Source organism: Eschrichtius robustus, chromosome 18, assembly GCF_028021215.1.
Source record: "Eschrichtius robustus isolate mEscRob2 chromosome 18, mEscRob2.pri, whole genome shotgun sequence".
Taxonomy (NCBI): Eukaryota; Metazoa; Chordata; class Mammalia; order Artiodactyla; family Eschrichtiidae; genus Eschrichtius; species Eschrichtius robustus.
In genome coordinates this window covers 11689525-11716532 of record NC_090841.1, presented here as the reverse complement: position 1 = coordinate 11716532, position 27008 = coordinate 11689525, and the positions used below count along the sequence as shown (strand labels likewise).

The 27008-nt window shown below is 36.8% G+C and overlaps 1 protein-coding gene across 3 annotated transcripts in view; it reads right to left on the bottom strand.

Annotated features, from left to right (window-relative positions):
• The window catches only part of NBEA (neurobeachin), a 607091-nt gene extending 594313 nt beyond the window's left edge, over positions 1 to 12778 (bottom strand). For all 3 annotated transcript variants that reach the window (XM_068526405.1, XM_068526406.1, XM_068526407.1), the window contains exon 1: positions 12488 to 12778. In XM_068526405.1, the coding sequence (XP_068382506.1) occupies positions 12488 to 12778 (291 nt within the window). The remainder of the gene's footprint in view (positions 1 to 12487) is intronic.
• Positions 12779 to 27008: the final 14230 nt, after the last annotated feature.

Here is a 27008-nt window from a genome sequence, read left to right as displayed (position 1 = left end):
ATTTCCCTGTTCTTCTTCCCTTCTTCTTTCCCTGTTCCTTCTTCCCAGAGGAAGAAGCTGAACAAAACAGTACTAATACTAGACCAGTTAAGAGAAAAAAGGCTTCTTAATGGTGATCCTGCTACTGAACTGCATCAGGCCCACTTGAATTTTCTTCTAGACTTCAGAAAACCATTAACTGTACTTTGATAAAATGTTACAGTGTTAAGAATTCTGATTTTATAAGACTGAAAAAATTAAAAATAACTTTCAACACCCTTAGTTCTTTTCCTTTCATCTCTTCCTCCACCTTTTCTCTTATTCATGAACCACAAATACCTACACAAACAGAACTCCTCAAATAACTCAAGGAATTGGACCCTAATACATTTTATCACCTCCCCTGTGCTTGAAATACCTTAAAAAAAAGTAAGCCAATGAACACTCATGGAATGAAAAAAAAAAAAAAAAAAAGATGGGGGTAGGATTTCTACAAGAAGAAATAAAGCTAATGTGATTGTGGTTTGTAGTTAACATTAGTGGACACAGCCATGGAAAGACTCCCTCATGACCCGTGTCCCTCTGTGTGGAAAGGTTTTCCACTCCTGCCCTTTTTATGCTGGGAAACAGTTACTTGTCCTTCAAGATCCAATCCAAAGTCACTTAACCAATGATACCTTCCCAGACTCCTCCAGACAAAGATAGTGGAACCATTAATGTCTCCATAGCATTTTGTTTAAATCTTTATAATATCACTTTTTGCCAATGGAATTTGTCTGGTTTTTCTTCTTTTTCCTGTACTGAACCTCGAGTTACTGAAGGTAGGAACCATGTAATTCCTTTTTATATTCCCAATGAGTATCTTGACTCTGGCAATAGAACACTAGGTTAGGATTACTCAGTAATTTATTTAATCATCACTTTAAGTGTTCTGAGTGTGCCTGAGTTAAAAGAAAGGAAAAAAAAAAAAAGGTATGCTTCTCCATGAGAGTTACGACCCCAAATGGGCTGAGGCAAAGTGGAACTCCAGGCACCAAGATAAAGTGAAAAAAAAAAAAACAAAAACCAAAAAAAAACCACTGGACTAAGAGGGAATCTAGGTGATAATTCAAATTCTGTGAAAACCTGCAGGATCTTAACCCAACTGGCTCTTTCCTCACCTATGCAAGTGATAAGAGTCAGGCTATTCACCAGATCTGAAGACCCTATGACTCCTTATATACGTATATACAAACACATCACAATATCTCTATCCACCCCCTTCCTCAAAAAAATAAAAACTGAAATGTTAAAGCAAGAGGCAAACACAGAAATTAAAAGAACCAGAATAGCCTGGGAAGACAAGATTTATACCTAAGCCAGAAGTGACAAAAACAAGCAAACTATATAAAATGTGAAAAAAAAAATCCTCATTCAAAACAAGTTTACTAAGCAGCACAAAATTCTAGATTCTATGTTAAGTACTCAGGATACCAAGGTGAATAAGACAACATTCTGATCTCAAGGGATTCAGAGTCTCTAGGGTAGTCTGACAAGTAAACAAATAATTAAAATAGGACAGGCAATCTGAACTATGTCAAATCTGAACTATGTACAAAGTGTTATGGGAGAGCACAGAATGGGAGGAAGAGCTTTTAGGGGGAGATCAGAGAAGGCATCACTTAAGTGGGGGACAACAGCTGATTCTTGAAACATGAACAGGAGTTCTTTAGACAAAAAAGGAAGACATGATAACTTGAAAAATGCAATGATTATTCAGCAAGTAACAGTCAAGACAGCATAATAAAAGAAAATTCTTCCACTGATGACTCATATCTCATAAGCTTCAAAAATAATTTAAATACTTAATTTAAATTTGAGGACTTTCAAAGGGTAATCAAGTTATAGAAAATAAATACAAATCAAGTACAATAATTTTATGACATTTTATAATAAAATATTGCTGATATAATTAGAGCTGAAAATACTTCCCCTCTTTTAAAATACCAGACTTAGTTTAACCTAGAAAGACAATGACTACTTCTATTTCATTGAAGATTTTATATTGCAGGTCAAGATGATAAAATAAGATAATGCATATTGTATGCTTAACATAGTGCTTGGCATGTAAAGATTAAATAGCAACAAACCTAGGAACAGAACATCTAGCTTTGAGTCTAATTTCTGCTTTGCAACCTTGGACAAGCCCCTTAATTTCAGCCATAGTTTACTTATTATATTAAAGTAGACCCACATTTATTTCAAAGGGGTTGGTAGAGGATTTTAAAAACGTAAGGTATGTTATCAACCCCAATTCTATAAATGCCAATTCCTTCCCCACATGTGAAAAGTTTTAAAAAAACATTGGAAATACTCATATACCATCTTTAAATCAGCTGCAAGTTATTTCTTTCAGAAAATGGAAGTAGCTGCTAAAGAGAAATATATCTAGACATTTACACTTCCATAAAATTTTCTATTAATCAATATTTGCTCTACTTCAGTGAACTGAAAGGAGAATCACAATTATCGGAAATTATATCACCTAGACTCTAGTTAACTCATTTGTTTTATCCAAGCAAACATGGTATATGTGGTGGTGCATCTGATTAACACTAAAACATAACAAATCTACTTTTTCTATATAAAATAAATATATCAATGCACACTATTTTTTTCTTGTTCAGAGTAATATCTAAAATATCCACACTTTGCCTAGTGAAAAGGTATACAAATGAAAGCTAGTTACCATTTATAATACTGTATAACCATTCCCCAAAACTCAAAAATTAATAGTTCACAATATAGGCCGTTAGATCATTTTGTGTACAAATCCATCAAACTGTCCTGCATTCATTTTTATTTCCTGTGATCAGCAAGTCCTGAGTCCTCTATGTGCAGCATTCTCTACCACAGAATCAGCTCACTGAAGCTGGCTGGACCCTCCCTTTCCAGCATCATCTCTTCATATAATGCAAGCCTTTGGGATAATTTCTAAGTAGCTATATTTTGTTCAATAATGGAGAAGATTATAGCCTTTGAATCTGAAGGCCTGAGTCCTAGCTCTGGTACTTAATACCTGGATAACCTTGTCTAATACTTCCCATTTCCTGCAGTCTTAGTTTCCGCATGTGTAGAGAAGGAATGGCATCTGAAAAGGGAGTTATTCTGAGGATTAGTTAACACAGCACAATTTTGCAAGTACACTGGATATAGTTAAGAGCTATTAAAATATACACTAATATAATTTTCTAAAACAACTGATCACAAAATAGTTTTCAGTCCCCTAACTTGCCTCTTACGTTTGTAACTCAAGTAGTTTTCTAAATATTTAAGCTAATACTCCAAGAGGGAGGTATTATTTACCCAGGATCACCCTTCATGTCCTAGTATACATCCACATGTGAAATTCAGCCAAGTCAAGGAAGGAAGAGATAGAAGGAATTCTAGGCAAAGGAAGCTGTGTCACCTCACGCCTATTCGTTCCCCAATTTGCCACTAGGAAAAACTACCCCAGACACTGTTAAAGACTATGCGGGATTCAGAACAGACCCCCTATGTTTCATTAGAAGGTGGACACCTGAGATTTCTTCTCTGACAGGTTCACCAGCTCAGGTAATCCAAGCTAAAACAGAACTCAGTTTCAGTTAGATCATTATTTTCCTTCTATGATCATATGGTCATCAGGCTCAAGATAAGAATAAAAATAACAATAGTAAATACTATACAAAGTTAAGCTTTGCACCAAGCACTTTACATATATTAATTCATTTAATCTGTACAACCTTATGAGGTAACTTCTTTACACGTAAGGAAACTGAGGCACGTAAGTGTGAATGGCTGTATAATATTTCATAACATAGATATAAAATTACATAACCTTTTCCTAATGTGAACATATAGGTTATTGCTAATTTTTTATATCATTAAACTACATTTAACCCTCATACTTGTCCCCAGGTAATTTTTCCTTAGCCTAAAGAACTAAGGATTAATGACAAGAACCTCTTTAAACTTCTTGACGCATATTGGGAAAATGTCATTCAGAACAGCTGTACCATTTTACATGCCCAACAACGTCATTTAAGATTATTTTAGCATGCTGACAAAACACTGGTAATTTTCCTTTTAATCATTTCTTTTTCAGGGTATCTCACTATTACCTTATGTTCTTATTTAGTGAAGATGAATTTTCGTAATAATTAGCAATGTCTCTTCCTTCTTGAAATGCATCAAGTCCTTTGCCAAATTATTTTTCTTATGATTTGTCCTACGATACTTAATACCTAAAGTTTTTTATAATTTTAATTCTAAATATTAGTTAGGAATCACTGGAGTGCAACAAATAGAAACCCGATTCAAACTGGCTTAAGCAAAACAAGAAATGTATTAGCTTAATGCACTGAAAAGCCTGGCAATATAAGTGACTTGAAAGCCTCCAAAGATGTCATCGGTAATCTCTTGGTTCTTGGTGCCTCTGTGATAGCTCTATCCTCAAGCATACTCTGCCTTCATGGTAGCAGAGTGACAGTCATATCTAGACTTACATTCTAACATCTTAGCAACTCCAGTGATGAGTATCTTTTTCTTTCTCCAGCAGAATGAAAGGAGTTATCAAGCTTTCGCAGATGTACAGGTAGATATTTAACCAATATCTGTTACTGATGGGCCAAGTACAGTTTCTATTCCTGGTCCAGGAAAGCAGAAAGGAGTCCAGGGAAACCCCAAACCATATAAACCAAGAATCAAGAAGAGATGACTCCTCAATCAAAAAATTCAGAACTGTTAACAGCAGAAGGAATGGATGCTATGCAGCCAAAACCAAAAGAAATCTACAACATTCTAGCCCTTGGCTACCCAGCCACCTTATACATTCACTTCTTTCCATATACATAACTTCTTAAATACCCATGTTTAACAATGTTACTATCTTAACCACAACAGAAAATGCACTCATCACTTCACCATGGGTCTGGGAGGCAGGGAGGAAAACAAAGACAATGCCAAGTTACTGGATCCAGCTACAAGTCTGAAGTCTTTGTGCTATTAGTATTATTCTTGGTCAGTTCCAAACATGCATTTTTTCATGGTACCTCATAATCTGACAATATATATCTATGTAATAAATTTAACTATCCCCCATTAATCAATATACAATGGCAAAAGAAACAATAAATAATAATAATGCCCACTTAGAAGAGTGGAGAAGATAAATATGGAGGAAATAATCAAGAGGACATGACTGTCAGCTGACCCATGAGCTGGATCTGGGCAATCAGAGGCTCCTCACCCCCTCCTCTGTTCTTAGAATATATACCCTGCCTACTGTTCCCACAGTGGGAACACTTCCAAGGAAATAGCCTTGAGAGCAAGGTGTTGTTGAAACCATCTGGATGGTATATGTGACTGAACTCAGTTAAGGCCTCTGTAGTTTAACTTTTAAGATTCTGGCAGGCAGGTGTAGAGACCACTCATCTTGCGGCTGCCCAAGACAAGCCTCATAAGCTCCCCTGCTTAATAAACCTGCCAGCTACCAATCTGGAGTGGTCTGCCTCTTTTCTTCAGTCTCTCCTTGCCCTCTGTGCGTGGGGACCAGTTTGCAAATCAACAGTAAACAAATCATGGTCACTAATTCAAACCACAGTCCATATACTACTGGTCAGAGTAGCAAGAATTGCTTGTTACGGGAATGGAGTCTCTTGGTCAACCAATCTGGATGCACTTATTACCACTATCTCAGAAGACCTCACTTGTCCATTATCCTCTATGGCCTCAGATTTTCCTTCTAGCAGCTGTACTGCTTTAGCAACCCACTTCCTCTTACTGAGGCTTAGGACTGCCTTAGAAGTAAAAAGAACACCGGTCTTTGTTTACCAGGCTTGAGGTTGCCCTGGAAATAGTTTCCCTAAAAGCTCAGTAAGCTTTTGGTCAATTTATTTCAGTCAACTGGTTGAACTAGTAACCAAAGCCAGAGATCTTGTCAAGATACCAATCTACCTTTTAAATTTCATAGCAATATTCAGTCTCATAGCAATAGGCCTTCACATTACCCATCCCTTAAAACCCTCTGCTTAATGATTTCCCTTGAAGCAATGTGAAATAATAAGCTGGATGAGGAGGCACAGCTATTCTATCACTTGTTCCCTGGTTGCATCCTCTTTTAAAACTCTTTAGTAAATGGATTGTTATTTTGGTCAGGAGGTTGGGAGTATAATGCATGAGGTGCTTGAGAGAAGCTTGTAAAACAGAACTTTACCTGGCTTTAAACTCCTTCTTTCCTTTTACCAATTTTAGCATGGGGTAAGAAAAAAAAAAAAAAAAAAAATTGGGCTTTCCAAACCCTCAAGGTTCTTGATTTTTCTGATTCTCTTGTATGGTAGCTACAGGCAGAAAAGCCCTCTCTTACTTGGAAGGACAATATTTTCTCCCCTCTGTGCTCTCAAGCTTTCCAGCTTGGACCAAAGCAAACTCCTTTCTTATATGGCAAGAAGTGGACAACACACCTGAGGATCCCTAAAGTTCCAGCTTTAGTAGCTCCATGGGCAAAGACAACCCAGGTGACCATCGAAACAGCTGCTCCATAATTCCTTTTAAGGAACTGCTAGGGGAAAGCAGTCCTCACTGCCTTGAACTCCATTTCAACATTCAAGGTCTGTTCCTACAATACCCCACTTCCAGTTACTAATGTCTACACTAGTAAGAATTCCTTCCATTTACAAGTGACAAAAATCCAATTTAAACTGACTTAAAGCTAATAACAATAATACACTCTGAAAGAGAGAATTTAATGGTTAGAAGATAATCACCACAGACACAGAGAACTCCAAGTGCTCAAGCAGAATCAAGAATATATTTCTCTCTCTTGGTTTCACACTTGGTCAAATTCTAATACAGGTACCGACAGCTATAGGATGAGTCTACCAGTTCAACATCCCCAACAGGAAGAGTTCCCAAGTCCTGTGACTCACCCTGTGGCTCCCCTCAGGTTAAATGCTCATCCCTGAACCAATCACGGTGATTGTGGACATGTCTGGGTTATACACCAGCCCACCTGAACCCACCTGAACCAGCTGAACTAAGAATGGAGGATGAGTGGTTCATTAAAGGAAAATTGAGGTACTAGTACCAAAAAGGGGAAATGTATACAAGACAGACAGAAACAAGAAATGCCCACTATTCCTAGTAACATGACAAATGGTTACAATTTTTTTTTAAATTTCTATTCAATGCCATAAATATTATTCTTTGTTTAAAATAATGTGATCTTAGTTACATGTATATATATTTGACATACATATATTGAAAAGTAATTACCAGATTCTTATTCCAAGATGTCAGTTCAAAATAATATTTACATATATAGTAATGCCTACATAGAGAACATCATACATATTCAACAAATATTTCTAATTATAAGAATAGGCAATACATTAACTTTATTTACATGAGTCTAATTTATTTCAAGATCTTGGGTCTGGACCCTACTGTTGAACAGAATTTCAGAAACTTGTCCTCTACTGCCTAATAATGGTGTCCTGCATACTCAAAATGCACTTAACTTATCCAAGAGCCAGAAATACAAAAAATAAATATACATAATATAGGCTTTTGCTCTCACGGAGTTCACAGCATAGGAGTGGAAACATGTATAAATAACTAAATACTATACACAATACTAGAGAATGATAGGTATATCTTTGTATAAGGAGATATGCTGACATTGCACAAAATATCAGAAGTACAGGCAATAAATGAAAAATCTATGAAACTGATGCAGGGGTTCCCTGGTGGCGCAGTGGTTGAGAATCTGCCTTCCAGTGCAGGGGACACGGGTTCGAGCCCTGGTCTTGGAAGATCCCACATGCCGCGGAGCGACTAGGCCCGTGAGCCACAATTACTGAGCCTGCGCGTCTGGAGCCTGTGCTCCGCAACAAGAGGCCGCGATAGTGAGAGGCCCGCGCACCGCGATGAAGAGTGGCCCCCGCTTGCCGCAACTAGAGAAAGCCCTCGCACAGAAACGAAGACCCAACACAGCCATAAATAAATAAATAAATAAAAATTAAAAAAAAAAAAAAAAAACAACAGAAACTGATGCAAAATAATATTAAAGTAAATAGTCAAAAATGTGGATGATTGAATTGTATAATACTGCTACATCGGTGATCCAAAATGGGAGCTGATTTTGCTGGAACCAATGAATTTCTTGACACTGTGTTTGAAAAATATATAGCAAAAGATGAGGGAACCTTGAGATATATTTAATTAACCACATAGTATTTGCCAAAAACTGACTAGCAATATAAAAAATACTTATTTAAAATTAATATAACTTGATCACAGACTCGTTACAGAATATATGCTGCTTAATGTCATTATATGACTAAATTAATACTTTTGAGGAAAACCTCAGAACTCCTTAAGATATTGAAACTTCCAATATTTACATATGCACTCAATTTAATTTTCAATACCTGATAACAAGAATAAAATATAATTCAAATTAATATGAAAAGACTTACATGTCAACCTAAATTAAAATGTAGGAAATTCTCTTTTAATATAAATAAATGTGGTTTTATTAATATTAAGGACTTAATATTAAGGACTTCATGATTCAAAAATGCAACCACATATTTTTAGAGTAAATTTAGTTCAAAAACACATCTTTTGTTTGTGAAATTAAAAATATCTTGAAAATATAATTTTAAAGATATTTATATCAAGCTGCAAATGAAAAAAACTCTAAGGAAGAAAAGTTACTGTCACATTCAAGTATAGAAGAATAACTTTCAAATTTCCTTTGAACAATAATACCATGATCCATATGTCAAGAGAAGAGAGGCACTTAGCCCACAAAGTCCCCTCAAAGTATCTTGTTATGCTTTTAATACAATATACAGTATGCCACTTAGAACGCAAAAAAATAAAATTATCAGAGGACATATTTTCTACAGCTAAAGATACACTAATATATTGCACAATTTGTGAAAAAATAACTACAAATTAAATGCTATAGATTTATACTACCAAAGAGAGCTATTCAAAAAAGTCTTAGTGTCAATTCTTTAAGTAAATATTAATCCTTTATTTTATCTTTTCTAAAAATAAGTTTATATTAAAATCTGTGATAAGAAGACACGTTCATGTTATAAACAAAGAACACATTATGTATACATAGAATTTACTTCAAGGAAGGAAAAACTTTATATAAATATATGTTAAGTGTATTTATAAAGTAAGCAATGGATTAAGTAGTATGCCTGTTTTATAATTGAAACAACCAACAAAGTTCCTTTTCTACAGTTAAATGCTCTTATACTGCCACATTAAATAATACCTCCCAAAGCCAAAATTTGTTGATGATCAGTTTTTTTCATCGGTAAAGCTACAATGCAAAATCCTTGACAATACACTCTCACTGTAACCTATTTACAAACTAACTTACTCATCTTCCTGATCCTGTCCACCTTGTATTTGAATGTTTCAAGTCAACTATAATATCATTGTACAAATACGTTCATCTACAATGGAAATTACTCATTTTATTTCTCACTCCATGGTGATTCTTCAACAAACTCCCACAATCCACCTAATAGTGGAAATGGACCTCTACCTTTGGCAAAAGAAAAAAGCCCCAAAATTACAACCATGGCTGTGTTAAAGGAGTCCTATATTTTAATGCATACTTCAACTTTACACTGTAAAACTTTTAATTCTTTGGGCAAGGCATGTGAGAAACCTAACAACCAAGTATCAGTATTCTCATCATATAAAGAAAAATGACGTACAGAAAAAAAAGGAAAAAAATATTCTGACAAAGGTGACTGAGACAGGGGTTTAAGGTAGAAACCGTTTTGTTTTGAAGTTTCATTAGTTCTCCTTCCTTTCTTTTCTGTCATAGAAATCACTGTGATAAACATTTCACTATTCCACCTACTTTTTAATTTAATGTTTTAAATTAAGACTGAAAACTGAAAAAACTCATTTTAGAGATTAATATTAGAGGCTTCCAACCTTTAGCAAGTCACTGAGTGCCCTAAATGGATTTTACTGATTTACTCATTAAATAAATAGAATTAAGTTTTGATAATTATTTTTTAAATGCCTAGGATCTCCAAATATTTTCTCAATCAACTTAAATTTTCACATGACATTTTCATCATGAGTATATTGGAAAGATAAAGCACTAAACCTACCATTCAAGAAATACTACACTGCAAATGACTAATGTGTATTCCACAATCAATATAATTAACAACTTAATAGTAAATAGCTCCTTTTGTCATTCTTTTCCCCAAAAGTTTCCATTTAAAGATCAATTGTACTCTTTCAATACGTACAAAGAAATTTTAAACCTAAGTTTCTTTATGCCAAAAATAAAAATGTCTTTGTAACGCAGTTACAATGTCTTAAATGGATTTGGGGATATACCATGTCAGTATTACCTTATTTCTGATTACTCTAATTAAGCTTAACAGTAAAGTTAATCTTTAAAATAATGTTTGCATATTGAGACTTCATGCCAGATTTTCACTGCACTGAAGAGAATTAAATTTCTTTTTTACCTCAAAAGAAATATTTCACTTCCTTTCCTAACCTACTGTGTATCTATAGAACCCCATCTGTTAAGAACTGATCCAGCATACATTGCTACTGCTGCAGAGTCCAAACTGGTTACACATTCAAATCAGTTTCCAGCTTGTGAGAGCCTCTATTGCCTCTTATCACGTTAAAATGTATTAAGTAAGCATACAAATACTTATTAAAAATAACCTAATATCACACCATCTAAGGTAAAAATGGTATTGGAAATCTGGAAAACTGTAAAAAAAAAAACTTTAAATGTTTCCTTTTAAATTTACATAAATACAGTACCTGATAACCTACTAACGTATTTTGAGATTTCATCTCTTTAAAAAAAAAAAAAAGCAAGTACTGACCTCCTATTTGCAGCTGGTTATCATTAAAACACCCAAGAAAACAATATTTCTATTAGTGTCTCGAAAAGAATTTGGTTATACCAACGCAGTGACAGTCCCCCAAACTTACACTGACTTTTTGTGATTTGTTTGATAGGTACACAGAACTACAAGGAGGTGTTTGGTATTTAAACAGGAATAAATATAACAAAGAAAAGTCAAATATTCTCTTATCTTTGACGTGACACCCCAGCAAAACAAACAAACAAACAAAAAACCAGCTTTAACTCTTCTGTGAATTTAAGAGGTACATAAACCAAAGACATTATCTAATCCCTGTCCCTGTCTCAGGGCACCACTGCTGTAGCTGCAGCTTTCTTTCAGTTTTCCAACAGATCAAATAAAAATAATTGCTTAGCTGAAAATTCTGACTGCATGGGTGTGATAAAATCTCCTTGCAAGCAAATTTTTATATTCCTGTGACTCCACACCAAATACAATAGTCAACTGATTGCTCCTGATTTAAGCTTGCCTTCCAAAACCCAACCTTACAGTTAGTTTGTCAAAGACTAGGTATTGCAGAGGAAACTGTTTAAAAAGCTTTGCTGCAGCAAAAACTGCACATACAAAGCATTAAAACATGAATTAATCTTAAATGAACGAGTCTTATTATCCGAAATCTATGATTCTCCTCTCTTTATTTCTTCCCCATGTCTTCCCCTGACATCTTGAACGCTTCTTAGCCTCTCTGTAGATAGATATCGCAAAACATTAAGTCATACACAGTTCTGCAGTAACTCTTTCTTATCGCGAAGGAAACCAAAACCTAGGGTTGAATTTAACACCTTTCCTCTAATCTTTATCCACATGCCATGCTCTCTGAAGGCAACCATAGAAATCAACCTGTATGATTTGGTGTCCTTACATTTTAACATCTCATGTGCACAAAAAATGACTTAAGAGGTCAGCATATTCAGGGCAATATTACAAAGAAAGGAAGGCTACCTAAAAAGAGATTGGGGTGTGGGGGGGAGATACAGCCACAACACTCTCCAACACAGCCTCGTAATATATTTAAAGGCAGATGCAAAACTGCATCATTTTTCCTCCTCAGTGGAAAACATCACCTCCCAGCTGCTCAAGTTGGACTTAATGCGCTTCTCGCATTTCAGCAGCACCGGGGAATTTAGGCTCCAGGGGCAAGGCTTCCATCCTCAGAGAGCCACACCACGGACAATTAAGAGTGTCGGAGAAAGAACCCCAGAGAAAAGGAGGCCTTCCGCTCCCCCTAACTAAACTCTCAAGTCAACCCAAAACCTGCACGGCAAGGAACAATTGACGACTCAGAGTCATGAGAAGTGATAATAAGCGGTGTTAAGTTGGGCACTGCGCTCAGGTGGCAAGAGAGGAACGGAGGAGAGAAGGGAGGTGGCGTGGCTTGGGCAGCGCGCAGGCAGGTCACCCGCTAAGCAATACCCGCCGGACGATCTGGGCTCGCAGGGACACGCTGCGTGTGTGACCGGGGGGGTGGTGGAGGGGTGGGAGCCAGCGTCTGGGGAGGGAGGCCATGGGGGCTGGGAGGCAGATGGCGAGCACGCCTTTTCCCTTACCAGGTTGAGCACCGTCTCCACGATGTCCCTGTTGCTGACCTCTCCGACCTGTATGAGTCCAATCAACACTGCGAATTTCATCCGGATGTTGCGGATCGGCACCGAAGGGTTAATCATCCCCGCGGGCAGCACCACCGAGCCGGAGCCCGACGCCCCTCTCAGCTCCCCCATCCCGCTGCCGCCACCACCGCTGCCCCCGCCGCCGCCGCCTCCGCCTCCGGCCCCGACGGCGATGAGCCCCACGGGTTGAGGCTCGAGCCCCGGGCCCGGGCCCGGCTTCTCGCTCGCCATTTGCCCCCCTCCTGAGGAGAAGGAAAGAGCCGCGGCGCTGCCTCCGCCGGTACCGTTATACCTGCCTCGGCCCCCGCCCCCCGGCCGTCGCCTCGGAGCCCCAGCATCCACCAGCGCCGCGGCGCCGGGCCCGCTCCCCGCGTGCGCCTCCGCCCGGCCCTTTCCGGCGCCCTCCCCGGCGGAGGCGGAGGGTTATTCTCAGGCTTATTCCCGGCGGTGGCGGCGCCGCTAACCGCTGCCGGCGAGCGGCAGTGCCCGCCCAGCAGCTGTGCCGCTGGGGCCGCCGCTGCCTCCTCTCGCTCCCCCTCCCGGTCCGTCCGGCCCGGCCCGCCCCCCGCGGAGATGCTGCCGCCGCTCCGAAAAGCCCTGAGGCGCGAGCAGCTGGCCGCGGCGCTGGCCGGTGCTGAAGCTCAGGCTGTGGCCGATGCTACTACCGCCGCTGCCGCCACCGCTACGGGCGCCACTGTTGTTGTGAAGCCCCGACGCCGCCGCTCACTCCGCCATGTTGCCGCCCCCTGCCTGCGGTACCGGCCACTGCGCCTGCGCAGAGCCTCCGGGGGGCGGAACCCTCGTGCGCCCCCTCTTTTGCCCTGCCCTCCTTCTCCTTCCACCCACCCAGCCCGACACCCCTCGTCCCTCCCCCAACCACCCTGAACGGATAGACAGGTGAGCAGGTGCATGGGGACCGCTGCCAGACACTGGGGCGAGCTGGCAGAGGCGGGGCGGGTGGTGGCTTCCTCACAGTTTTTCCCTGGAGGGTGGACTCTCCCTGCGGGGAAGGACACAGAGTGTGTGTCTCGCCTTCGCTGCCACCTCCTTAATTCCCTCAATATCCTCTTGCTAGGGGGAGGCTCATCATCTTCGTCGTCGCATCCAGCAGCTGCTACTGCCAGTGCCAGGTGCCTTGTAAGGTAGGGGAGTGGCAAACGGCCTCTTTCTGCCCCTCTTCGCCCTTCCCTCACTCCAGCCCGCCGGGGCCCCCCTGGAATTTCCCAGTGAAAAAGTGGTTGGCAAAGCAGAAACAAACGCACTGTGCGGAATGATCCTGCATTGTCGGGGGAAGGATACAGATGGAGTATAAGGGCTCTTTTTCTACAGCCGTGAAAGAGGCTGACACCTGCACACACAGGCACGACTTAAAATAGAACTTGTCAAACAGTGATCCACTCTGGATGGAGCTCTGAACAACAAACAGTTCTCGAACTCACCTCCCAGACTAAAAAGGCTGTACTATGTGACACTGTGGGGTAGTAGTTTGGTGGGAGCCACAAATGCCACATTTTAAAAATCAGTAACCATCCTCAGGTATGATGCCAGTTAATGATGCCTCCTTTTTTCTTAGGCATGTACAGTTCAGGGAATTATCTTAAAATATGGGTAATTCTCTGCCAGCCTTGATGTGTGGTAAAGGTAGATTTCTGTGTCTTCACATATATAGAATGAAAAAATTACTTTTAGTTTAAAAAATTAAAATGTATACAGCAATCTTGCTGCTCGTGTTGAATTAAAACTATATAGGCATGACTGCTGTTTTCCTCGAAATGAAGAATGTAATTTTATTTCATATTTCATGAGGTATACCCTTTTCAGTAAAGATAATGTTGGAAGACACCAGAACTGTTAGGGTATCTTGAGGTATATTCAAGTCATTTTGTCATCTCAAGTGAAAACAGTCAATATACAAATCTGTCATAATCTGGTTTGTTATTACTCATATTTAATTGAATTGGCTAGTCAAGTTAACTCCCAGGATACTGGAACACATTAAAATTCTAAAGTACCACAGGTCATGTATAACAAAATTCCTCAAGACCAGTGCTTAGGATTAGTTCCTGGTTGTGTGTGTTTGTTTAAACTTGTGCTGAAGTAATTGAATTATTAAAATAGTTAAGCAAAAATTTCTGAAAGGAGTGGTGATTGGTGTGTCCATTTAAATTAAATAGCAAGTGAATTATAAAATGTTAGAAGGATTAAAAATGTATGGGAAATTTACGACACCTCTAAGCCTTAATAGTGTGACTTAGATATGCTGTCACTGAAAAATCCTGTGACATATATCCACCTATAGCATTTTATCTGTCCCAAGTGAATAGCATCTACTTTTGCGAGCACTATTTTCATTTGCAAGTTTAAAATGATACATCTGTCTTACATGTGTAAATCCAGGTTGAAAGGTCATCACACTAGCTTCTTTTCACCCCACTGTTCATATATATGGCAGCAGGTTCTACCTTTTGCTACTTTTAGACTTTAAAAAGTGTTCTCCCATTCCCTGTCAGCTCCTCGAAGTCGCTGGTACTGTGCAAAGTGATTCTTTTGAATCACACTCACAACTTAGTACCTGTGCAATCTCCTCAAGTTATTGAACTCAGTCTTCTGATTCACTAACAGGGATTAGAATATCTATCCCATAAGGAAGTGAGAATTCAATGAAATAATTTCAACTCAGCAGCCAGCATGTAGTAAATATGTCCTTGTACCCTTAGGATGCAGGAACAGTCTGTGTTGAATGACCTGTAAACACATGTAGGAACAATTATAACCACCTACAAGGCTTTATAATTGCACAGTTACATGTTTTCAGTACTGCCCCCCCCCCAAAGCATAAACTTTTAAAAATTCAAGCAGGTCTGTTTCATTTTAGTCTACAAACCTTCTTTTCTTACAAATGTACCGGTAACTTAGCATTTGCATTAACAATATTTTGAACTGAAAGATAGCTATATAATGAGAAGCTACATATAATGTTCATTTTTAAATCTCCAGATTAAAAAATATATTTTATGTGGTGAATGTCAGTTTTGTATAGATTATTGCTTTAATAGATGCATACCCATACTTACAAAGGACAGTCCTTCAAAGATAAGAAGCCCGTGAATCTGAGTTTCAAGAGGCAACATTGTGTAATGGTTGAGAACACAGGCTCCAGACTCAGTGGAAGCTGGGTTTGGATTCCAGTTCCACCACCCACTTATCTGTGTGATCTGGGGCAAATGAATTCTCTTCAAAGCCTTATTTTAGCCATCCCAAAGTAGAGATTCATAGGATTAAAGGATGAAAGGACCTAATACATTTAAGGTACTTAACATAGTAGCAAGTGTCGACAATTAATGTTTCCCTTCATTGGCTGCGGGAAAAGACAAAGCTGTAATTATTTTTGTGTTTTCAGCACCTAATATGTCTGGCTTATAACTTACATTTAATAAAGGTGTTTTAAAAATGAATGGGAATTCCCTGGCTGCCCAGTGGTTACGGCTTGGTGCATTCACTGCCGTGGACCCGGGTTCAATCCCTGGTCAGGGAACTAATATCCTGCAAGCCCTATGACCAAAAAAAAAAAAAAAAGAATGAAAACAGCAGTTGTCCAGGCTAAATGTTCCCATTCCCTTCACCTGTCCTTTAAAGAGCAAGTTTCTTGCTTTCCTCTAACCTTTATCTGAGCAGGGTACTCCAAATCCTAGGTAGGTTTAGACAATATAAAATAGAGGGAAACTCTTACCTGAACCTCCATCTTTAGAAATAGATTTCCTGTTAATGTATCCCCAAGTCAAATTAGTTTGCTTTGGTTTGGTTCTGGGTTTTCCAGCAACATGACACCAGTGATTCATGTTTCGCATGTAGTAGGTTCTCAAACAATTTTGGTTCCATTCCCCTCTCATCTTAAAATTATTGTGAACTGAAACACCAAGGTTCTGTTTTGTTGTTGTTTTGTTTTGTTTCTAGACATGCTGCTCCTAGGCAGCAGCACATATCCAATCTGTAGCTTTACAAGTAGATTTGGAGATATAAAGTGCAGAATTGTACATATCTATTGTAGATTTAATTTAATTTTTATTTTATTTAAATTTTCTATTTAATTTTCTATTTAAATTTAATCTGCTAGGAGTTTCTTAATCCTGATTATATCATGCAAAAACTTTGTCTTCTTATTATTACCTTATTATCTGCAAATTTGAGAATAATCCTTCTATATCTTCATCCAAATATTTTATTGAATAGGATAAAAACAGCTCTGTAGTTCCTAGAAACATTCTGATTGAAATCAATTCACATTTTTCAGACTGTGGGTCCCAACCCATTAGTGAGTCATGAAATAGATTTAGTAGGTTACAACCAGCAGTTTTTTTTTAAATGAAATATAATAGAAAAATGTAGAATGGAAAACATCACAGCGCATCCATTATTTTAGTTATGTGCACGCACATGCGCATACACAGACACACATACATATGTACATGTATCTTACCAGATAATATGAAAAATCTATTTCTCACTGCAAGTCATTGTCCAAAAGTTTGAAAACCACTGATTTAAGCACCTGTTTGGTATAATTTGTCCCAGAGGATATCATAAGGGACATTGACAACTGGCTAGTTGAAGTCTGGATACATTGACAACTGGCTAGTTGAAGTCTGGATACACTCTGTCTCTGTATCTGAGCAAAATTAAAGTAAAAATACATAGATGTGAATTGTTATCAATTTTTCTGACAACTATTTCACAAATAAGAAAATGTGTTTGATTTGATAACAGGACTTATTGCTCCCTTTCTAATGAATGAGCCATTCTAGAATCTCACCTGGAGGTAGTATTAAGCTACTTGCTATGGGTTTTCAAGAATTTTTCTCCTCTTTCTCCCTTTGGCACTTTAATCCTCTGGCACATCTACTTCTCTGTGAGTTCTCAAAGACCATTGAGAGTTGCTCGGTGATCTAGTTCTCAGATTCTTTCAGGATCAATGGATATAATTTGTCCTGCCTCGGGGACTTGAAACCATTTAGACTAGCTAAGTGCCTATTTACAATTTCTTCACCAAACTTAAACTTCAGTTTCTTCCAAGTACTATTAGTACTACCTTTTCACTCCACTACTTTTTCTCCTAAACAGGAAACACACACACACAATAGAAATTAAATATTTGTTAACAAATTTGGTTGATGCTTACCAACCAACAAATATCTAAGTGCCTACTGTGTGCAAGAAAATAAACTAGTTGAAATGTATGTTTTCAAATTTTCCTTTTAGAGAAATATTGTGTTTACACATGCAAAGTTAATCAGCAAGTCAACACATTAAAAATATCAAATGAATGGTACAGAAATAATAAGTACTCTTGAATTTCAAAAGAACTAGACATCATACAAACATCCCAATGTACACATATACCCTCAAACATCCACATAAATCTACATACAAATGCACCACACACATGCATACTCACCATCAGATTAGCCATACCTCTGTCCGTTCTTCCTTGGCAATTTGTCTAGCATGTTATTCATCCTTCATTCAGGTGAGAGCCTGCTCACTTCATACCTGGTCTCCTTGTCTCCACTCTCACTCTTCTTTAGTCCATCATATACACAGGTAATTTTCCTGAAGCTCCACCTTCATGGACAGATTGATGTGGTTCAGAATTTTAAATTTATTTATCACATTAGCTTCTACATGCATACATGCCACCCGCTCAGAAGATCACTAGTAATTCTCTTTGCCTAACAAATTAAACCCAGAGTCCTTATCTTGGTACCAGAGGCCCTTCATACTTTACCTTGCTTTCTTGTTTTACCTCATTCTATTCCTGACAGGAACCCTGTAACAGTGGTTTGCAACCTCTTTGTGTGTGTACAGCTCTCTTCATCATTAAAAAATTTGCAGACTCCTAGACTCTTACCTGAGAGATTTATTCTTTTAATATCCATTGATTGAGAAAAGTACAGTAATGAAAAAGTATTAACAATTTAATAATGCTATTTGAATATTTTTACCTTTTTAAAACCACAACATCTACATGTATTTGAAACACACACACACACACACACACACACACACACACAGTTGTGGGTTGAATTGTGTCCCCCAAAAAGATATGTTCCAGTCCAACCCCCAGTACCTGGGAATGTGACATTGTTTGGAAATAAGGCCATTGTAAATGTAATCAATTTCAGATGAGATTATACTGGAATTATAACCTCATTATAAGAAGGAATGATTCATCCTTAAAGCGTTCAGAAAAAGCATGGCTCTTCTGATACCTTGATACTTCTAAACACCGGAACTGTGAGGGAATAAATTTCTGTTGTTTTAAGCCACTTAGTTTATGATACTTTGTCACAGCAACCCTAGGAAACTAACATACATGCATGCAACATAAATTGTTTGATATTTATTCTGTCCACAAACAATTCCTATTATATAAGTATTCATGGATCACTTTCAATAATTCTGAGGTCCCCAGGTTGGGAAACAATGCTTTAGCCAACCCGAATTACTTTGTCCCCAGTTAATACATTGTGCTTTTATACTTTGTTGGCTTCCTCACGTTTTTCCTTCTATCCATAGCACTAGTCCTCCTCATCTCCCCTACTGAAATCCCTACCAGCTGAAATGCCACCTTCATTAATAAATTCATGATACCACCTAGAGAAAGGTGATCTGAAACTTTCTACCCATTTCCAGCATTAAAAAAAAAATGATTCTGTTTTTTTTCCCCCCAGGTAGCATATAAGTTAGCATAATTTCACTTAAATAAATTAATAGTTTCCATCCTCTTCGCCTCATTTGCCAAGAGTAAGAAATTCACATGACAATATATGTAGTCACCTAAACCCCCTTCACTGAAAAATTTTTAAATGTACAGGTATAATTATTTTCATACTAACAAACAATGACCAGTAAATTTCTCTTTCTTTTACACAATGACAGCCAATACACTGTCGTTGTTGTTGTGTTTGGTATACATGTGTTAGAGAAAGACAAGTATGTTAAGGAATGAGGTTTACAGTTCATTGTTTTTAACCATTAAAGCTGTCATAGCCTGTTCATCTCCTATCTGCCATGCATTTTTACATGTATTATTTCTAACCCTGACTTCAGTTCTTGAAGTAAGATATTATTGTCCCCATTTTTCAAACGAGGAAACTAGTATGAAGAGAGGTTGTCAGTTGTGCAACTCATATTTTAGGAAGTGACAAAATTAGGATTTGATCCTGGTTATGGCTGGTCAAGTCCTCAGGTTTAGTCACTATCCTACATGGCCACATTGGGACCTAGACTATGGCCATTATTCTATTTTTACCAAATTTGCCAGATGAGAGATAATGAGACTGGGCAAGTTCATGGGAAAAAGAACAAAGTCATCATGTTTTTGCACGTTTTGGTGAAAGCCCACCAAGAGATGATCTCTAGAGTCAACCTGGTTTTATATCTCTGTGCCTATAAAGGTTCAAAAAACTCCATTAGCCTTTTTGTTTCCTGGGAATCATTTTAATTCTAGACAAAAATTACTTGGAATAAATAAATTGTTTTTAATTATGTTCATTAAGATTAACCAAAATTTAATCGCACAGTCCCGTTAATGTATCACTCCTTATTATGCTTTTCTGGCAAAGACTTCGTTATGTGTCTAATTAACCATTAATCTCCTAGTCCCTGTTGAAAGTATTGTCACTGTATGTCTATATAGTTATAATAAAAAAGCACATACTCTGAGTAGAAGGAGGAAAAGAATGCTATGAGGAAGTATCCAAGAGTTCTTTAGAATAGTTATCTCTTTAATAGAATCTCTGCAGAGAAACAAAGAGTATCTTTACTAACTTTAGCCCAACTAAGAAGCAGTGCATAGATTCAGTCTGAGCATAGTCCTGGTGCAGAAAGCTTTGGATTAGAGCCTTTCTCTAACGGTGCCAGCAGCCATAGCCCATAGGTTAACCAGTGGAAGAATGTCTTGATTTATTTATATATATACACATATATATATATACATATATATGTGTATATATATATATGTGTGTATATATATAAATATGGAACCACCTCATTGCTCAGTTAACAGGTAGTACATGGAGGCAATCTGAGGTTTATGTTTTGGTTTTCTGTGGCTATAGTATATCTGTCTTCACTTATACACAAGAGTCAGGATCAGAAGAGAAAAGGAGAGGAAAAGTGGAACAGACTACCTGGACTGTAGCTTCTATCTGAGAGTTTAATCTTATACATTTTGGGAAACTCGTTATATACAGCCTCTTTGTTGTTAATGTGAAAACGAATCTTAAATAGCACAGATAATCATAAGGTTAAAGGATATCTTAAGGGTCAAGATACTTCGTCACATTCAGTGTGTTTGGGTATCTGTTAAATAGACACGAATGTGTATATAAAACTTTATTTCTGTTTGGCTAATCTAAGTTTGTGAGAAGTAGATGGAATGTCCTATGTTGGCTACAGCTTTATCACTGGTTTCTTTGTTTCTATTAAAACAAGCTCAGCCTGATTTCTTTTGCAGTGGCAAGAAGACATAACAGAGCATGTTTCAGGGCCGTTTGCATTCAGTGAAGCATAGAAAGATGATGGCCACATGATTTGCCCTCATAATTCATACCACGGTGTTTTCCTTAGTACACACAACAGAAAGCTCACGTGGTTACATTATAAAGTAGACATTTCTACCAAAATAAGACGTTTCTACCAAACATTTCATTGTTTTCTTGTCTTAACATTCCCATCGTAATCCCAAATAATCCTTTGAAGTAGGGTATAGTGGCTAAAAGAAGGGTTTTGAAATCAGATGGATTGGGTTCAAATGTGGACAAACAGACCTTGAACCTCATTCTATACCTGTAAAATATAGCTACCTCACATGTATTACTTGGAGTATTTAATGAGATTTAACATATAAAGCATTTAGAACAATGCCTGTAATAGGTACTCAATAGATGGTAGAAATTATGACTGTACATTATTAACACAAAAAGACAGTAGAATTTTGTGAGTTTTTAAATTATATAATGGAGTACACTAGTATCTGCTTATTTTATCTTCATACAATGACCTGACTGTCCCTTCTTCAGAGAGCAAATAGAACAGTATTTTCTTCTTTAGTTTTGTTAAATAGCTATATGTATTCTGTATTTACAAGAGTTTTAACAATTTCCCTTTCTATCTCAAACTTAAAAGTTTTATCTCTGTTAAGTACATAAAACCTAACTAGCAATATATCTTTTCTTTGTTTTTCACTAGCCATAGGGAAAGAAGGCATATTATGAACTAGGATTTTTTCTCTGAGACTTTATAAAGATAAAAAAGCCAAAAGAATAAGCAAATAATAATAATAAGATAATCCTTTATAATTTACTAACCCACACAACTAGTCTACCAAAATATATCTGAGGGTTTAAACCCAAATTTTGTCCTGTTGTTTCAATATCTGTTTCTCTACTTTTCATTTTCACTAAACTTTTTGTTATTGCTTTCTTTGTAAATAAAGTTTAGTATTTTAAGCTGATACCAAGACAGAGATTTTTTCCCTGATTTTCTTTTTTGAAGAGACAGTGGGACTTCATGTGATTAACTTTTTCAAATTATTTCTTAGTTATGTGTGTTTAATTTTGACATTGACTGGCAGGAGCCCACAACACTAATGGCATCATTCATATGCCATAAACTTCTTAGCAATTGCTAAGGTTACCCACATAGCTTCCAGTTATATAAAATGTGAGTTGACAACTGATATTTTTGTATCTCTACTTTCTTTTCCTATCTACTAGTTATTTGGAATTGTCCTAACCTGGAATATTTATAGAATTCATAATGTCTTTCACTGTCTCAATACCTCTACTAATGCCTGTACTGAAAATGTCTTATATTGAATCACTGTGAAACATATATTAACTTTTCACATGTAAACAATACTGTTAATTGTTTTGAAAGTGAACTAGAGAGACATGGTCTCAGCACTCTAGAACTGTAAAATGTAATCTATTTGATGTTTAAATAAGGAAAATGCCAAAAGAAATATAATCATATATAACACAGATTAGGGTGAGAAAAGCGATGCAGTCGAACTTAGAACATAGGAACTATAAACATGAAATAGTCAATATAATCGAAGCATCAATCCCTTAAGCTTTATGACCATCTGCTCTTCAATAAGCATTAACCAGAAGTGAAATTTCATATAGACTAATAAATTAATGAGCTTATTCCTCCAAAATTATTATATAAACAAGTAGCAACTCTGTAATATTCATTAGAGATTCATCAGAAAGCATACTAAAGAGTCTCAAATAATGAAACTATGAAACAGGACAACTTTAAAGAGACATTATCTATTTCTAACAGTGCATATTTGTTGTTAAATAAATGAAAGGAATTCTATATTTAATAGATGGTATGTCTGTTGAATAATATAACACAGATGTCCTATTTGACACAGATGTCCTATTTGATAAGGGTAGAAAACTTTTTTAAAAAGTTCAACTTAGCCAAAACTGTGAGAGAAATAACATTGAATTCATATATATAATAAGTAGTCTTCATTCACAGATACACAATATAATTTTTTTAAAGCCTAGAAGAAAATGAACATCTTCCTTACTACATGTAACTATTGAGTATGTTCTGCAGGGTGTGGATGGTTCCAAGACACAGGAGATAGAGCAATGAATAAGACAAAGTTCCCGTCTTCATGTAGCTCACATTCTAATAAAGGACACAGACAGTAAATTAGTAAAATTTAGGTAAATAATATGATTTCAGAAGGTGATACTTTTAGATGGTAATTACTTTTACGCAAAAAATTATGGTGATGTAGTCATTCCTTATATGTTTTTTCCCTCACTAGATTGGCAGCTACTTGAAGGCAGGGACTATGTCTTTCTTACAAATAAAACCTTCAGCAATATAACGTGATTGTTGACTGATACATGGTAATAGTCAATAAAAGTTTGGATAAAGGAAAGAAGGAGGAAAGTAATTAAAAGTGAAGATTTTAACAATTCAATAAATTCAACAATGTGATACAAATTCAACATTTAGTTGGCTCAACCATTAAAGAAGTAAGAACAGACTTCTTAAACTGTTTTAACTTTTTAACTGCTGTAGTGATCATCAGTGAACCTCAGGCCAGGCTCACTGAGCATTGGTTCTCTCCAGGATGGAGGCATGACATGGAAGAGGTCAGGTCTTAGCCTCAAGTTATTTTTTCTGCAAGTGTTATGCATTTCTTCTTCCAAAAACTTTGTGTCCTCAGTTAATGGGAATTGTTAAGGCTGTTGGGTTAACGAACTATTTATTTATACACCTGTATGTTTCCTGAATTCTGGCCATTCCACCATGCATTCCTGGTAATCGGGTTTTTTGAATTCTAGTATCCCAAGTCCAGCATCACGCTTAGATGCCTGTTAAAATGTAAATTGGTCTAATAATCATATATGTAACATAGAGATGGTTCCACCCGTTAAAAAGAGGTTGGGTATTGGTGACATCAAAATTTTTATATTTGTTGCTTGTATATAAACAAATAAATGCCCATATCCAAAATTGTGCAGAACCCAGATTACCTGGTTTCTAATGAAGATTATATATTAGTTCAAATATGTCTATTCACATATGAATGTCTTTTTTCCAAATTGGCCAACATTTTCAGAACAATTATATTTTTAAAATTGAAATGTAAGGAAATTCTAATACATAGATTTGCAGTCATTCTTGGAGTGGACGTTAACACTTTTTGGTTATTTCTGTAAATTACTAAATATAGTTTAACTTCCTAGAGATTTTAGTGTCCTTTTTTCACCCCGATTTGGAAATACACATAATATCAAATAATATATTACAGTTGGTCATTAACAGTCCACTAATTGTTTTATTCTTCAAAGCATGCAGGAAAAATATACCAGTTAAAATTTCTATGGAAAATTATAATACATAAGAATCTTATGGTTATGTTTGCAAAGATAATTTTTCTTTAAAATTTTGTGCTTTTTTTCTTTTTAACTTTTACAATGAAGTTTAATTTGATTAAAGAACTTTAATTCATGATTTTATTGTTTTTCTTTCTGTATTTTGATACTATTGAGGAATGGTGTTCATTGTTGTGCTATATTTTAAATTAATATGTATAAAACAAGAAATATTTAATTGGGGTCATTAATTTTCCACATATTATGGGTGTCTGTGACTAAGGAGAAATATAACTATTTTTATTGCATCAACTTCACATGTAACAAGAATAATGCAAGAACAACAACAACAACAAAACATTCATTGAATGCTTCCCTTGTGACTGTGCTCTTTACTACCATGTTATACTCACTCATATAAATCTAGCAATTAATTTGAAGTTAGACACCTAGCGTTTACTCATCTGTCTTATGGCATTCACTATTATCAGGGAAGATTACTATCCCTGGTGCTGAAACTGCTTTGTGTAGTTCTTGTGGTTGAAGAATGAAACAGTTTTCTTTAGACATACCCTTTCATTGAAATTATGAACTAGATAAATGTTCATATCAAGAAGGAAGTATTAAATTTCAAATACATTAACATCTTGATTAATAATTATCAGATCAATATTTCATATCCTGCTTATTCTTACTATATTTTATTATTGGAATTTTTTTTTCTAGAGGATAATTAGCAGTTCAAGAAAAAGTTAGCACACAGGACATTGAGAAGTCAGTTAATGTTCCAGATATCAAAACATATTACTACCCACCAAAATTCTGACTCTGTTCATGTTAACTAGCATTTGATTTAATGTGTCAAAATTAAAGGATTTGTTTTAGAAATAAATACATGCAATCAAATTCCCTAACTGTATTACAGCCCACTTGATTATAGGTAATTAGTGCTTAGTCAATGCTGAAAATGACTTAGAATTATGGTAAAGTGGGCTTTCTCCAAGAGAATTGCTTTGTTGATCCTGAGTAGAGGTCACAAACCACAAAATTCTTTTATATGTTCCTGTAAATAGAAGTATGCAAAGTGTTGGTGTAAGTTCTCCTTAGATAGGTAAGCACAGAGTAAATATATTGGCACAGCAAGAAAACAACCTTATAGATCTAGTGAAACCCTGTCTTGTTCTGACAGTGTCATCTGCATTTATGTTCCCACTTGGGGACTTTGGGAGCCAAGGGACTCTGTGGTGGGATGTGTAGCATCTGCCTCTGCTTAATGTGGCCCCGAATTTTGCCTTCTTTACTAATAAAATCATAAATATAATCTAACCTCTTTGTGTATGCTCTCTTTCTGTGAATTTATACCTAACCTAAAAGTATTGTGTTTGTGTGTGTTGGGGAATGATATATAAAAGTTCAGTGTGAATAAACCAGTTATTAGTTTTATCCACTAAAATGTTAACTTAAGTGTTTTTTATCTTCCCATGACTAACTTTCTTAAAGACAACAGATTTCTTTATTTTTAACTTTAAACTTCAAGCGAGATTCTCTGGGTTGCTCTTTCAAACAGAATAGTACTGGTAACTTCTGACTGAATGGGTTAATTTCTCTTTACTGTTTTGAGAAGACATGACTTTACTTTATAAGCAACTTTTTCAAAGCATGTTTCTCCTATATTCCTTATCTCTGTGAGTGGCACCACAAACCCCTCTAACCTACCTCTGCTCTCTGTTAAGCAGGTCCTGCGATACTAATTCCTAAGTAATTTTTTTTAGGCCTGTCCTTCCTCTCCATCACCACTGACTCAAGTTTAAGTTCAGATCTTTATGGTACCTTCCCTGGATTATTGCAGCAATCAGAGTCAGTCTCCTTGATTCAAATCTCTCTTCTAACCTGTTCTTCACACTGACATCACAAAGATATTTTTAAATGAACTAAAGCTAATTTTATAAAAAATGCATACACACATAAACACACACTTTAAATCCTTCAGTGATGTTCTCAATGATATAAAATAGGAGACACTTTATGATCAAGCCTTGACCTTTCAACCCAAACTTGACTCCTATCGCTGTTTCCCTTGTACATTATATTCCAGCCATTTCAGAATAATAATGTGTAATATTCATGGAGCCCTCCCTGGGTTCCAGCCATTATGCAAAGTACATACATTATGTCATTTAATCCCCAAGAACTTTATAAGGTAGGTCCTATTATTATCCATACTCTATAGGTAAGGAAAGAGAAGTTAAAGACTCACCAAATATATATCAATACATCTAAGAGGCGTAGCAGCTGGAATTTGAATCTAGGCAGCCTGCCTCTAGAGTCTACAATGGCTTTCTTTTGCTAAAGCACTTGTAGTTCCCTAAACTTAACATTTCTTACAAGCTTCTGTGTCTTTCACATATTCTTTCCATTGTCTGGAAAGCCCTTCCCAACTGTGTCTGCCTGTAGGACTCATGGTTATTCCACAAGACTTGACTCCAGCTGTCCTCTTTTCATGACCGTCCCTCTGTCTCCCGAGGCAAGGTTAAAGTCTTGGCACCCGT